Here is a 15,827-nt window from a genome sequence, read left to right as displayed (position 1 = left end):
TTAGAAAGCTTGAGTATCTTCATATGGTGAAAATAACGAGTCACAACACACTGTAAAATAATTACTTGGAACGTGGGTGGGGGGGATTTCCTCCCCAATTAAACAGAAAAAAATTATAGCACATCTAAAGCGCCTTCAGACAGACATAGCCTGTCTTCAAGAAACTAGGCTAACAGACTTAGAGCATGAGAAACTTAAGCAAAGTTGGGTTGGCCAAGTAATCTATGCCTCCCCTGACAGTCGAAGGGGAGGAGTAGCAATTCTTCTGCATAAGCAGCTGGCGTACAATGCTGAGCTACTGCTACAAGACCCGCAGGGAAGATATATCTTGATTAAGCTATGGCTACAGGGTAGAGAACTATATCTACTTAACGTCTATGCTCCTACACCATTTGACTGTAAATTTTTCCCAGGGTTTCTAAGGAACCTCCTCCCTTTTCAAGGAAAACAGCTAGTTGCTGTCGGAGATATGAACACGTTAATGGATCCGAGAGAGGATTGTACAGGAGCCCAGACGGGAGGACTAGCGTGTGGAAGGGGTAGAGGGATGTTGCAGGAGTTTACGGCCTCACTCTCTGTGGTTGATGCATGGACACTCTTACATCCGGACACTAGGGACTTTTCACACAGAGCTCATGGAACGTGGGCAAAGGCTTAATTATGTCCTAGTGACCACAGATCTCTTTCCATGGGTTACACAAGCGGAACTAGAAGAGATAGTGATTTCAGATCATGCCCCAGTGTGGTTTGAATTAGATAACCCAGGAGGAGCATGCACATCCAGAACCTGGAGATTTCCTAGTTATCTATCAAAAGTTCCTGATTTCAAAAAATTTTTAAATGGGAAGAATGTGTAGCACATAACCAAGAACATACATCGAATCCTCAATTATTTTGGTGTGCAGCTAAGGCTGTCCTAAGGGGGGAACTGATAGCTTATGTAGCGGCACGACATAAAAAGTTGGCAACTAATCTCATACACTTAACGATTGCGGAGAGCCCGGCACAGATATATAGCCTTGCCCACAGAAGCCAATAAAGATAATTATACATTAGCTCAGGCAACTATTAATTCACTATTACAGGAGCAAATGCAATGTAATCTGGTCTTTCAAAAATATTGTCTGGCAAGGTTTGGCAATAGGGTTGGAGGTATGTTGGCTAGGTTGGTTAAGAAGCAAGGAGGGAATCGGAAGATATCAGTGTTGAAAGATAAAACAGGCAGGGCTGTGAATAAGCCAGACGCGATACAAGAGCTGCTGGGTGACAATTTTAAACAGCTATATACACAAGGGGAACTTGTAAGTGGCGAAAAAGTGAGAGATTTTTTGAATAAAGTGAAGATGCCACAACTACGTGCAGAGGCGATAGCCAAAATAGATTCCCCTATTCATCCTAAAGAGCTACAATATGCTATAAAGTACTGAAACCCTTTTCAGCACCTGGGGTGGATGGGTTCTCAGGCAAGTTCTATAAGTTGTTGCAATACTCTCTGTTAGGCCCGTTACTTAGCTATCTTCAGGCGGTTGTTCAAGAAGGGAGCTTTCCCAGGTTTCTCTCTTGTTGAAACCAGGGAAGGCCCAGGATGAGCCCAAATCTTACCGTCCTATCTCATTAATAAACGTTGATATTAAATTGCTAGCAAAGATATTAGCTACAAGATTGGTAGATTATTTGCCAGATTTAGTTGGTCCAACCCAAGTAGGATTCGTACCTAAACGTCACTCAGTTTTGCATTTTCGCAAAACTTTATTATCAATGGCCCAATACATCTACCAGAGGGATCCGGTGATAGTAGCTAGTTTGGATGCAACCAAAGCTTTTGATCAGGCGGAGTGGGGGTTCTTGTTTCCGGTCCTTGAATGGGTGGGCCTTCCGGAGAGATTTATGCAAGCAGTGAGGGCCTTATATTCCGGGATGGAGGCGCATGTTGCGGTCAATGGGGGGTTGTCACAGAACTTTCAGGTGTTCAGAGGAACTAGGCAGGGATGTCCCCTCTCGCCGTTGCTGTTTGATTTGACATTGGAGCCATTGCTCAGGCTCTTAAATTCCAGTGTAGAGGGGACTCAGCTGTCTGTTCCACTGAAATTCCATCATCAGCAGCTGAAAGATACTACTGTGGAAGTAGATTATGTGCGTCTGGCGCGGGGCTGGTCGGCAGATCTTGAGTGCAAGGTGTCGGCAGATATGTGTAGATCTCATCTAAAATCTATATATACACAAAGACTATCAATCAGAGAGAGAGGTTTTATAAATGGCTCTTGAGACTCTATATATCCCTACATAGGGCATATTTAGCGAAATTCGCAAATGATGGGAGTTGCCCTAAGTGCGGGGGACAGTTAGCCGCACTGGGGCACATGTTTTGGCGATGTAGGTTTGCAAAAAATTTCTGGAAAGATGTCCTTAAAAATGTGGGACTGTACCTTATTATATGACCCGCTGATGTTATTTAATACCTATAAATTTTCATCTGACCCGCCGGAGGGATTTCGGGCTTTTAGCAAGATGGCCTTGTTTTCTGGGGTTACCTCTAGTCTATTATCATGGCGCTCTTCAGATGGGCCCTCACTGCAATCCTGTAGGTCACAGTTAATACAGCAGATGCGTTTAGATAGATGTGAAGTTAAAGATCTTGACAGTGTGCCAGGCCTTAAATTTAGAGCGATGTGGGAGCCTCTATGGGTGATCCTTCCACCTAAGGGAAGAAGTCTTTTGTTGAATTTTTAAGCAGGATAATAATGGTGACAGGTCAGGGGGGGGGGGACAAGGGAGGGCTGGGAAGATATATAACTTGTTGTCACTAAGGAACTATCGGAGGGGGGATTGGGTCAAAAAGTTTGATGTTAATTTGCTTAGACTAATGATATTTGGCTTTTCTATGTGTTATTATGAGCTGCGACTTTGTACTTTGACTAATACAGAGATTCAAAACAACAGGAATTCTGTATTAGTCAAAGTACAAAGTCGCAGCTCATAATAACACATAGAAAAGCCAAATATCATTAGTCTAAGCAATAAATAATTTACAGAATGAGGGGGGGAGGTGGGAACCGTATATAACTCTCTTATGTCACTAGAGGGGGGGAGGGGGGATAATATGTTTAAAACATGATGACGATCTGCATTCTTTTGTTTACAAGAGTACATACTACTTTCTAACCTTTGGTGTATTTGTAATATGGGATGTAATCATTTTGAAGTGTCATCAATAAAAATGTTGAAACATAAGTGGGGAGCGGGAGGGAGTAGGGACTGAGGGTATAACTGTTAAAAACATGATGGCATTTTGTAGTGTACGGGATTGATCGGTGTATTGCTATTGGAATATGCACAGTACATTGCTAGAAGATTGTACAATTTTCTTTGTTTTGAGGAGTCATCAATAAAAACCGTTGAAACATAATAGTTTCCACTATTTTGCCCTGCACTGAATTCTGGCTTATCCGTCTGTAATTTTCCTGATCACCCCTAGAACCTTTTAAAAAATTAGCATCACATTAGCCACCCTCCAGGTACTACAGACAGTTTTAACAACAGGTTACAGATCACTAGCAGCAGATCAGCAATTTCATGATTGAGTTCTTTCAATATCCTGGGGTGTATACCATCCAGTCCAGGTGATTTATCACTCTTTAACTTCTTAATTAGGCACAGTACATCTTCCAAGTTCATCGACATTTTTCAGTTCCTCCACATCCTCACCCCTGAAAACCGTTTCCAATACAGGTAGATGTCTTACATCTTCTTCCGTAAAGACCGAAGCAATTCATTCAATCTCTCCACTAAGGCCTTGCCTTTCTGGGTGCTCCTTTTGCTCATTCCTCATCTTATGGTCCCACAGATTCCCTCGCAGGCATCCTGCTTCTGATATACCTGAAAAAAGTGTTCATATGAGTTTTCATCTATGTGGCAAGTTTTTCTTTGTATTCTCTTTCAGCCTTTTTTATCAATGCTTTGCATCCGGCTTGACAGTGCTTATGTTGCTTCTTATTTTCTTCATTTGGATTGTTTTTCCATTTTTTGAAGGATGGTCTTTTGGCTCTAATAACCTCTTTCACCTCACCTTTTAACCACGCTGGCTGTCATTTGCAGTTTTTTTTCCACCTTTGTTAATACGTGGAATACAGCTTGTGTGGGCTTCCACAATAGTATTCTTACACAACGTCCACTCCTGATTTCAAGTCCTAGCCTTTGCAGCTGATCCTTTCAGCTTCTTTTTAACCATTTTCCTCATTTTGTCATAGTCGCCCTTTCAAAAATTAAAAGCTGCTACAGTAGATTTCCTTAGTGTCTTCACATCAACAGGAATAAGCTCTTGTTGTCTGCAGCAAATGCACAAGACAGATCCAAGCAGACAAGACAAAAGGCCAAAGCTTAAAAATCCAAGGATTCTTTATTGCACAAGTCCCGACGTGGCCATGTTTTGACAAAATGGTTGCATCAGGGGTAATCGTAATACACTAACTAGGGTTTTTTCTGATTATCTTCCTGGTTGACAGAAATCATTCAAGATTGGATGGAACTTCTTGGGTTTCAATTCGAGTCAACTCAGGCAGAGCTGTTCAATCACTGTTAACTCTCGTACTATGCCCCGCATTCCACTAAGGATTAGATCCCTGATAGCACCTTCTCTTGCTGGTTCCTTGACCACTTCCTCCAAGAAGCAGTCAACCTATTAATCTAGAAATTTTACCTCCCTAGCACTCCCCGATATAACATTTATTCTCTGAGGACAAGCAGGCTGCTTGTTCTCACTGATGGGTGACGTCCACGGCAGCCCCTCTGATCGGAGATCTTCACTAGCAACGTTTGCTAGCCCTCGCATGCGCATGCACAATGCGCATGCGGGACTGTCTTCCCGCCCGAACGCGAGCGTGCTCGCCAGTCTTCTTTTTTCTGCGGCTCAAGACAGCTGTTTACGGTCATTCTGCGCCTCAAGGAGACCCCTCGCGCGTTTTTCGCCGCTTCTGTTCGGAAGTGGTCGGAAAGTCTTCTGTTCGTGTTTTCTTCGTCTTGTAAAAAAAAGTCCTTTTTTCCGCTATTTCAAGTGTTTTTCCCATTAAGTTTCCTTTCATCGTCGGAAGCGGCCTTTTCAGCCGCCCTTATGGGTTTTTTCCCTGTTTTTGGTGCCCTTTTTTGTCACCATTGCGAAATTTGATTTCACCGGTGTGATTTTTCCGTCCATGTCATCGAAGCCCACCCGCAGCTTCAAAAAGTGCACGAGGTGCAGCCGGACATTTTCGCTCACTGACAGGCACGTTTCGTGTCTTCAGTGTCTGGGGGCCAGTCATCGTCCCCAAGCCTGCACTCTCTGTCTTCTGCTGCAGAAGAGGACTCAGGCGGCGAGATTGGCTCAGTGGAACCTTTTGTTCGGAGCCTCGTCTGGTACTTTGACGCCTGCGGTACCGAGGTCATCGGAGGTATCGATGTCGTCGGAGGGTGCATCGTCATCAGGAGCGCAAGTGAGGGCTGTCCATTCCCCTGCTGGTAGCGGTGAGCCCTCGAGTAGGTCTCTGCCTGTCTCGAGGGCTCCTGTGGTACAGGCCCCCCGGGATCAACCTGTTTCAGACCCGGCCCCGTTTGGATTTAACGTCCTCCGTTTTGGTACCGGAAGGTACTGGTGACCTGCTTCGTGCGAAGGCAAAGAAGAAAGACCATAATCAAGTATATAATATCACATTCGTTGATTTAATCATGAATTGATAATGAGTGTGACTATTGGGCAGACTGGATGGACCATTCAGGTCTTTATTTGCTGTCACTTACTATGTTACAATTAATCCTCTTTGCTACCAGGCTGATGAGCAGACCTCAGCTCTGACACAGGCATGAGCATTGGATGTCACCTGACCTACTCACGCTTGCATGTGGTGACCTCTCAGCACACAGTGCCAGTAAATCAGAGACAAATCTTACATGTACACATCAGAGTGTTCCAAGTTTCAGCTTCCATTACTTCCTTGCCTACAGTGCTGTGGCTCAAATCCAGAGAGAGACTGAGGGAGCTGACTGGAATTTTCTTTTAAGTACTAAATTCTTACAGTGATGGGTGGGGATGGGTTAAATTCTTGCGGGGACGGGTGGGGATAGGTTAAAATTCTTGCGGGGACGGGTTGGGATAGGTTACATGTTTGCGGGGACGGGTGGGGATGGGTAAGATTCCAGCGGGGACGGGTGGGCACGGGTAAGATTCCAGCAGGGACGGGCGCGGATGGGTAAGATTTCTGTCCTCGTGCAACTCTCGAATTACAATTTTGAATATTTATGAAAAATCACGACAAAAGGAAGAGGAGAGGTATATACTGATAAAGCAATGTTCATCGTTTGCAGTTGAATTGAAGTTTATTGAATAAGCTTGAGTTGAATTTGTAAGAAAGATTCAGGGAATTTTCCACTCATACAACGGTCTCCTTTAGACATTAAGTCGCCAGAGGAATGAACACAGCTTTTCCATAAAGCATCAAAGCCCATTGTTCAACACACAGGAGGATCAAGTGGACATAAGTGGTATTAAATATGACCAAAACCGAGCTTCTCATTTTCCCCCCCAAACCCACCTCCCCGCTCCCCCCGTTTTCTATTTCTGTTGATGGCTCTCTCATTCTCCCTGTCTCCTCAGCTCGAAACCTTGGGGTCATCTTTGACTCTTCTCTCTCCTTCTCTGCTCATATCCAGCAGATTGCCAAGACCTGTCGTTTCTTTCTTTACAACATCCGTAAAATCCGCCCCTTTCTTTCCGAGCACTCTACCAAAACCCTCATCCACAACCTTGTCACCTCTCGTTTAGACTACTGCAATCTGCTTCTTGCTGGCCTCCCACTTAGTCACCTCTCTCCTCTCCAGTCGGTTCAAAACTCTGCTGCCCGTCTCATCTTCCGCCAGGGTCGCTTTACTCATACTACCCCTCTCCTCAAGACCCTTCACTGGCTCCCTATCCGTTTTCGCATCCTGTTCAAACTTCTTCTACTAACCTATAAATGTACTCACTCTGCTGCTCCCCAGTATCTCTCCACACTCGTCCTTCCCTACACCCCTTCCTGTGCACTCCGCTCCATGGATAAATCCTTCTTATCTGTTCCCTTCTCCACTAGTGCCAACTCCAGACTTCGCGCCTTCTGTCTCGCTGCACCCTACGCCTGGAATAAACTTCCTGAGCCCCTACGTCTTGCCCCATCCTTGGCCACCTTTAAATCTAGACTGAAAGCCCACCTCTTTAACATTACTTTTGACTCGTAACCACTTGTAACCACTCGCCTCCACCTACCCTCCTCTCCTCCTTCCAGTACACATTAATTGATTTGATTTGCTTACTTTATTTTTTTTGTCTATTAGATTGTAAGCTCTTTGAGCAGGGACTGTCTTTCTTCTATGTTTGTGCAGCGCTGCGTATGCCTTGTAGCGGTATAGAAATGTTAAATAGTAGTAGTAGTAGTAGTAGTAGGCATATGTATGACTACGTTTGCATGTGATTCTCAGAGAGGCATGACCAGCAAGAAAAAGGAGGTGATGGTGCCGTTGTATAAGTCTCTAGTGAGGCCCCATTTGGAGTACTGCATGCAGTTCTGGAGACCGCACCTACGGAAAGATATAAACAGGATGGAGTCGGTCCAGAGGGCGGCTACAAAATTAGTAAGCGGTCTTGAACGCAAAAATTATAGGGACAGGCTTATGAACCTCAACATGTATATGCAGGAAGGGAGGAGATAGAGAGGAGACATGATAGAGACGTTTAAATATCTCAAAGGCATTTATGTACAGGAAGAGAGCCTTTTTCAAATGAAGGAGAGCTCTGGAATGAGGGGGCATATGACAAAGTTAAGAGGGAATAGGCTTAGGAGTAATCTAAGGAAGTATTATTTCACAGAAAGGGTGGTGGAGGCGTGGAATGGCCCCCGGAGGAGGTTGTGGAGTCGAGGACTGTTCCAGAATGTAAAAAGGCATGGGATAAGCATGTGGGATCACTTAGGAACAGGAAGAATTAGGGGTTACAGAGGATGGGCAGACTGGATGGGTTATATGGCCTTTATCTGCTGTCATGTTTCTATGATGCAATTAGCTAGAACTATTCAAGTGGCATTAACTGTTATGGATTATATGCCTCATTAACAGTTAATACATGTTATAACTACCTCCAGGTTAACTATAAGGCACACTCCCTATCCATTGTTTGCCCCATTTCTTATTAGTTGTGAGTGTGGAATTGCTAAGGCACCATGTTAACTGTTAACTAAGTACTTACACATTAGAATACACTAATTGCCTTGTCAACTGCCAACATAGCTAAGTAAATAGCCCCCTTTATATAAAGTACTTTTTCTAACAGTTTTTTTTGTTTATGATTTTAATATTCTATGAATTGATGGTTTTTGAAATTTTATGGGTCAACATTGAGCCAATGGCAGTCAACGTTTTATAAACACTGACTGCCACTAACTAATATTCAGTGCTGGGCCATATCTAGGTATGGCTGATATTCAGTGCTATACTCGTATAGCTAACTAGACAAAGATAAATCTGCTGGTTAAGTGGTCCTATTTGCCTGGTTAACTGTGTGGTCACCACCAGCACTGAATATTGCCAGTGCATGTAGCAGCCTTTCCCTCCCGGTGAAATTATTTTGAATATCAAGTTATTATTTTTTAGTATAAGCTTCAGTTTTGAATGAATCTTCCACTTTGGAATTGTCTAATAATTCATTTGTGAAGCTGCTTCTTTTTTATCTGAATACTTTCTTGATAGTAAAAATAAATGTAATAAGTATTCAGTAAAACTTATGAAGTGCTTAATTTACATTGCATGAATGTGCTGTAGTAATTAATTCTTTTTTTTTCTCTGCAGTTCTATGTTGGTATATGTGGAGCCTTGTTCATTCTCTTTGGAATAATTGGTGCTTTATTGCTGGGGTTGTATGTTGATATGACAAAAAAATTCACAGAAGTTACCAAGATCTGTTTCTGTGTGACTGCTCTAACAAGTATTGGATTTGCTTTGGTGAGTTCTCTTGAATTACATTATATTCTTTATATAGTTTAATATTATTGTAAGATGATTACAGTGCTTTTTTTTGTAGAAAAAAAGGTGCCGGTACTCATTGTGGGCGGGGTCACCACATATGGCTCCACCCCTATTATACCCACACCCACATTAGCCACACCCCTTATACCAGCCATGGCGCATATAAACAGACATCATTGAAAATATTATACTAGTATAGGAGAAAAAAATAATGTGATTTTTATTCATTATAAATAATTTCTGTAAGCTGTTACAGCAGATGTAAATTCTCAAATTGGACATATTCCAGACACTAAAATGAAAATAAAATGATTTTTTCTACCTTTGTTGTCTGGTGACTGTTTTTCTGATCATGCTGGCCCAGTATCCGATTCTGCTGCTATCTGTCCTCTGAACTCCGTTTCCAGGTCTTCCTTTCCATTTATTTCTCTACTTTCCGCCTTTCTTCTACATTTCTTGCCCTACATCCGTAAGTAAAAAATGGGACGCGCTGAGAGGGAAGCAACGCGAGAGGAGATGAAGACGAACCTGCCTGCTGCGTGCCTGCCTCACTGCTGCCTTCACTTCCGGACCAGTTCGCAGCGACTTGGAGAGGGGAGGGCAGGGGAGAGAGGGGACATTCTGGACAGGGAGGGCAGGGGAGAGAAAAATGCTGGACAGGGAGGGCAGGAGAGGGGAGGGGAGAGAGAATCGCAGGAGCAGGAACGGACGGGAGCGGGACCTCAGGAAAAGGTGCCGGTATGCTGTACCGGTGCGTACCGGCACAAAAAAAGCACTGGTTGTATACTTATTAATCTCAGTTGTTAGCCACATTGGATTCAAGTATAACTTGGGATAATGTGGGGCATAAATGTCTTAAATACATTTCGGCACAGGAATAAGCTAGAGTACATGAATTTTGCCTTGATAAAATTAATCACATAGCGCAAAACTGACAAAAATTTGATTGAGTGAGTTTTGGAAAAGTGCTGTTCAATTTTTTTTTTTTTTATTTGTCTTTATTAATATTTGTTATAATATATCACAAAACAATGTGAATATGCAATCGGCACATTTTACAGGTAAAATAGAACTAAAATACGTTAGAAAAAAAATATACGGCCTTTCCGTCCACAATTTAAGAGAAAGATGATTCCAAGATTTCAAGTGCTGTTCAATTTTAAACTTGGTTCATTTTAGAGAAGGAAATAAACTACATGAGATTAAGGAGAATGACTCCCTTATTCCCTCATGTAAAGTCCTGGTCAAAACAAGCACTTAAAAAACAAACAAACCTATGCATGCCTTTAAGCTAGTGTAAAACTTGATATGGGAATATTTCCCAATATAGATGTATTACCTTTATAAAATGAGGAATTAAACGTGTAGATTTAGTCCTGCCCAAACCACACCCCCTTGAAATTCCTGCAGGGTGTGGATTTCTACATATAAATAGCAGCTTTCTGTAAAATTGCCTGGTGTTTGTATGCATAAAAGTATCTGAATATGTAATTTACCTTGATCTTGGATTTGGAGCAGGCAAATTAATTAAATCTAAAATCCAATTTCATTTGTAAACATAAGCTGGGTATTTGGAGTGTGGGAAGCACTGTTCCCTCTAAGTTGAGTGGGAGTCCTGCACCTACAGTTATCCCAGTATGTGGTGTTTCACTATCACATTTTCAATAGTGAAGGACAGGCAAGCTCTGCCGGACTCCAGGGAATCTGCCTGTTTCTAGCCATTCAAAACACAATATTGAAACACCATCCTCCACTGGCAGCAATGCAGTTGGAGGACTCCTGCTTATCTTAGAGGGAACAGTGGTGGGAAGAAGAGAATTGTGGTGGAGTTTGCACATGCACATAGCTGGCAGATTTATGCATACTAAATAATAGGTATATATGTGTGAATGGATTTTCTGTGGGGTAATTTTATAAGGGAAAGTATATACATACTTTCTGTTTTAAAACTGCAGTAACTTTTGGGGAAAAGGAATGGAGTTGTGGAACAGCAGAGGGTGAGAGCAGCTGAAGGGCATGGCTTATGAAGGAGTCAAGGAGCTTGAGTGACAGGAAGAAGAGTAGCAAAAGGGCTGAGTCAGGGGAACACAGATTCTGAAGGGAAGGTGAATAGCATAGAGAGAGGAACTGTATGTGGGAGGGAAGTAATGAGAAAGGATCGGATTGTATGATGAGGAAATGAAAGAGGCATGAAGGGCTGAGGAGATGGAGGGAAGGGAGGTTAAAAGCAGTGATACTAGAAGAAGAAATTGTGACAAGCTATGTATAGAGAGAGATTCACACATAGAACAGGGAGATTTGGGTGGGATACCGGTGCTGGAAATGGTATTCGAAGCCGACGAGTCGGAGAAACTTAATGAATTCTCTGTAAACCTGGAGGATGTAATGGGGCAGTTCTACAAACTGAAGAGTAGCAAATCTCCTGGACCGGATGGTATTCATACCAGAATACTGATAGAACTGAAAAATGAGCTTGCTGAGCTATTGTTAGAAATATGTAATTTATCCTTAAAATCCAGCATGCTACCGGAAGATTGGAGGGTGGCCAATGTAACACCGATTTTTTTAAAAGATTCCAGAGGAGATCCGGGAAATTATAGACTAGTGAGTCTGACGTCGGTGCCAGGCAAAATGGTAGAGACTATTATTAAGAACAAAATTACAGAGCATATTCAAAAGCATGGATTAATGAGACAAAGTCAACATGGATTTAGTGAAGGGAAATCTTGCCTCACCAATCTACTACATTTCTTTGAAGGGGTGAACAAACATGTGGATAAAGGGGAGCCAGTGGTGTAGCAGGGAGGGCTGCCTCCCGGGGCGGGGCGGTTCGCCGTTGCACCCCCCCCCCCCCCGGGTGCAGCACCCCCCCCTCAACCAGCTCCTGCACCCTACCTTTAAAAAGAATATCGGGAGGCGAGGCGCAGCGCCTGCCCTGCACATAAAAGAAATGTGGACCGTTGGGCCTTCTCTTGCTCTGTCTGTCCCGCCCTTGCGGAAATAGGAAGTTGCGTCAGCGGAGGGCGGAACAGATAGAGCGAGGGAAGACCCGACGGTCCACATTTCTTTTACGTAAAGGGCAGGCGCGAGGCGCTGTGCCTCGCCTCCCGATATTCTTTTTAAAGGTAGGGTGCGGGAGCTGGTCGGGGGGGGGGTGTCGATTCACTGAGGGGGGGAGCTGGCAGGGAGCACCCCCCCCTGAGCTGACACCCGGGGTGGACCGCCCCTCCTGCCCCCCCCCTTGCTACGCCACTGAGGGGAGCCGGTTGATATTGTGTATCTGGAGTTTCAGAAGGTGTTTGACAAAGGACCTCATGAAAGGCTCCAGAGGAAATTGGAGTCATGGGATAGGAGATAGTGTTCTATTGTGGATTAAAAACTGGTTAAAAGATAGAAAACAGAGAGTAGGGTTAAATGGTCAGTATTCTCAATGGAGAAGGGTAGTTAGTGGGGTTCCCCAGGGCTCTGTGCTGGGGCCGCTGCTTTTTAACATATTTATAAATGACCTAGAGATGAGAGTAACTAGTGAGGTAATTAAATTTGCTGATGACACAAAGTTAGTAAAAGTCATTAAATTGCGGGAGGATTGTGAAAAATTACAAGCGGACCTTACGAGACTGGGAGACGGGGCGTCTAAATTTCAGATAGCGTTTAATGTGAGCAAGTGCAAAGTGATGCATGTGGGAAAAAGGAACCCGAATTATAGCTACGTTATGCAAGGTTCCACGTTAGGAGTCACTGACCAAGAAAGGGATCTAGGTGTCATCGTTGATGATACGTTGAAACCTTTTACTCAGTGTGCTGCTGCGGCTAAGAAAGCAAATAGAATGTTAGGTATTATTAGGAAAGGAATGGGAAACAAAAATGAGGACGTTATAATGCCTTTGTATCACTCCATGGTACGACTGCACCTCAAATATTGTGTTGAATTCTGGTCGCCGCATCTCAAAAAAGATATAGTGGAATTAGAAAAGGTGCAGAGAAGGGCAACGACAATGATAACATGAATGGGACAACTTCCCTATGAGGAAAGGCTAAAGCAGCTGGGGCTCTTCAACTTGGAGAAAAGACGGCTGAGGGGAGATATGATAGAGGTCTATAAAATAATGAGTGGAGTGGAATGGGTAGATGTGAAGCGTCTGTTGACACTTTCCAAAGATACTAGGGCTAGGGGGCATGTGATGAAGCTACAAAGTAGTAAATTTTAAATGAATCGGAGAAAATTTTTCTTCGCTCAACGTTTAATTCAACTCTGGAATTCGTTGCAAGAAAATGTGGTAAAGGCAGTTAACTTAGCAGAGTTTAGAAAAGGTTTGGCCGGCTTCCTAATGGAAAAGTCCATAGACTTATTAAATCGGGGAAAATATTTCTGGGATAAGCAGCATAAAATGTGTTGTACCTTTTTTGGGATCTTGCCAGGTATTTGTGACCTGGATTGGCCACTGTTGGAAACAGGATGCTAGGCTTGATGGACCTTTGGTCTGTCCCAGTATGGCAATACTTATGTACTTATGTATGTAGGAGAATGGTAGTTGCTGGTATTCTGTCTTCATACAACTCTGCAGCAACCCTCAGTGTCACTACAATCATGTCTCACGTTACTACATAGGCTGCCCATCCACTTCCATATAAAGTTCAGCCTTCTCTTACTTGCCTACAAATGTGTTTATTCTGCAGCTTTCTCTTCTTACATTCTTCTTTGTGAGGTCCATTAATTGAACAAGTCACTTTTGTCTGTGTCCTTCTCCGCTGCCAATGCATTCTTCCATACTCTCCACATTTCTACTCCATATGCCTAGTATAAACTTCCTGAATTGATGTGTCATGCTTTCCTTTCTAGTCATGTTCAAATTCATTCAAAATTATCTTTTTGAGGCTGTTTTTATATCTTAACCATTTCTATAAAATAAATACTTGGGGGTCAGTATTCAACTGGTCACAATCAGTGTTTTGCTGACCATGGTTGGTATTATACTGGGAAATTCAATGCCAGGCCATGCCCAGGCCAGTTAAGTCACTTTGAATATCAGCCCCATGGTAAACAAGAATCTTGACTACACTAAGCTCCATGGAGGAAAATTAGAAAATGACTAAAACTGCTATTGCAAATATGAAAAGTTCACACGATGTATGGTCGCTGTTTAAAAATACTGTTTTGGAAACACAGACTGGATGTCTTCCAAGACCAAATGAATGCCGGCATGGTTAAAGGATGAAGTGAAAGAAGCTGTTTAAAGCTGAAAATACAACGTTCAAAAAATGGAAGGAGAGCAGATCTAAGTGATAAAAATAGGTTGATACCTTATTAGTCTCTCTCCCACCTTTGCCCCCATCCACTCCCCGTGTCCTCCCTGTCAATGCCCTCTCATTCTGGTTCTGCCACTTTGTCCTCTTTCCACACCCTATTGTCCTTAAATAAAAGTATATCTACTATGAGATCTACCTTTTGTGTTCGTGATCCTTTCCCGTTGACCTTGCTAAAACTACCCACCTTAGGCCAATTGCCTATGCTTCTATCCATCATTAGTATCAGTTTGTTCTCTAGGCAATTTCCTGATCCCTGGAAAAATGCATCGGTTCGTCCTATCCTGAAAAAGCCCAACCTAAATCCCACTAGCCCCAGTCACTACCGTCTGATATCAAATCTTTCATTTATGTCAAATGTTAGTATTCCATCAGCAATCTTCCTTTACAGATAAAATCCTTACCTTGCATCCTGGGCAGTCGGGTTTCTGACCCCACCACAGCACTGAAACTATAATGTCTAGTGTCCTCAGTAAACTCCATAGCTCCCTTTACCAACATAAAATTGCCCTGGCTATCTCTCTTGATCTTGGCTTAGCTTTTCACCTCATATATCATTCTTTGCTTCTCTCTCATCTTTCATCACAAGGTATTTCAGGAGAAGTCTATAACTGGTTCAGATAATTTCTCTCACACTGTTATTTTCAAATCCATACAGCAGCTTCAACCTCAACGACTAAGGAACTTCGTTGTGGTGTCCCCCAGGGTTTAATCCTTTCCCCCCTTCTATTTTAATTTATTTTTAAGCCCTCTTCCGACCCTCAACCAGTCATTATGGATTTCAGCTTATTATTACGCAGATGACATTGTTCTAATCTTTTCTACCTATCCAAGTTATTCATTCCCCCCCCCCTTCCCACCATGATTACCCCTCTCTAGGTGTGCCTGGATGCAGTTGTGTACTGACCTGGTTTTACAGCCTGCCTCACTAACACAGCACTAACAGACTACTCAACAATTACTGTGAATTCTTTGGGATTCATATTAGGTAAATGAGACTTTTATTAGTGGTTACAAGTCATTATTGTCTGATACACAATGATTAAGATATATACACAATGATTAAGCTATATAACTGAAAAGAAACAATACCTATCTATAGTTAAAAAGAAACAATCATTACATCACTGGTCACTACATCCAAGCAAAGCCAGGAGTTTCTAGACCAGGAAAAGCAATAATAAACAATCATAATATACATACATCACTGGTCATGGATTACCACATTCAGGCTCTTTGTCATCAGCTAGGAAGCCCGTTTCAGCGAAAACCTGAAGTCTCTCGTGACCAGGAGTGGTCTTTTCTATGCGATATGTCTGTCCATAGATGAGCTTCTGGTTTCACTGTTAAAAGTTTCCCTTTTTTATTAGGCTTAGAACTCAAGTTCAGAGCGAAGGAAAATTACAGAATGCTTGAGAATTTCTCTGTTTTGGTAAACAAGCCATACAAAATATGCTTGAATGTGTGGGAATGTGGTCACATGTTTCTCTGTTCAGGTGGCCAGC

At 42.8% G+C, this 15,827-nt stretch overlaps 1 protein-coding gene across 2 annotated transcripts in view; it reads left to right on the top strand.

Annotated features, from left to right (window-relative positions):
• Nucleotides 1-15,827, top strand: part of SLC49A3 (solute carrier family 49 member 3) — a 423,803-nt gene that overhangs the window by 310,071 nt on the left and 97,905 nt on the right. For both annotated transcript variants that reach the window (XM_030194348.1, XM_030194349.1), the window contains exon 8: nucleotides 8,842-8,994. In XM_030194348.1, the coding sequence (XP_030050208.1) occupies nucleotides 8,842-8,994 (153 nt within the window). The remainder of the gene's footprint in view (nucleotides 1-8,841; nucleotides 8,995-15,827) is intronic.

Source organism: Microcaecilia unicolor, chromosome 2, assembly GCF_901765095.1.
Source record: "Microcaecilia unicolor chromosome 2, aMicUni1.1, whole genome shotgun sequence".
NCBI lineage: Eukaryota > Metazoa > Chordata > Amphibia > Gymnophiona > Siphonopidae > Microcaecilia > Microcaecilia unicolor.
Note: the sequence above shows the minus strand (reverse complement) of the source record. Positions and strands in the feature narration are given on the sequence as shown.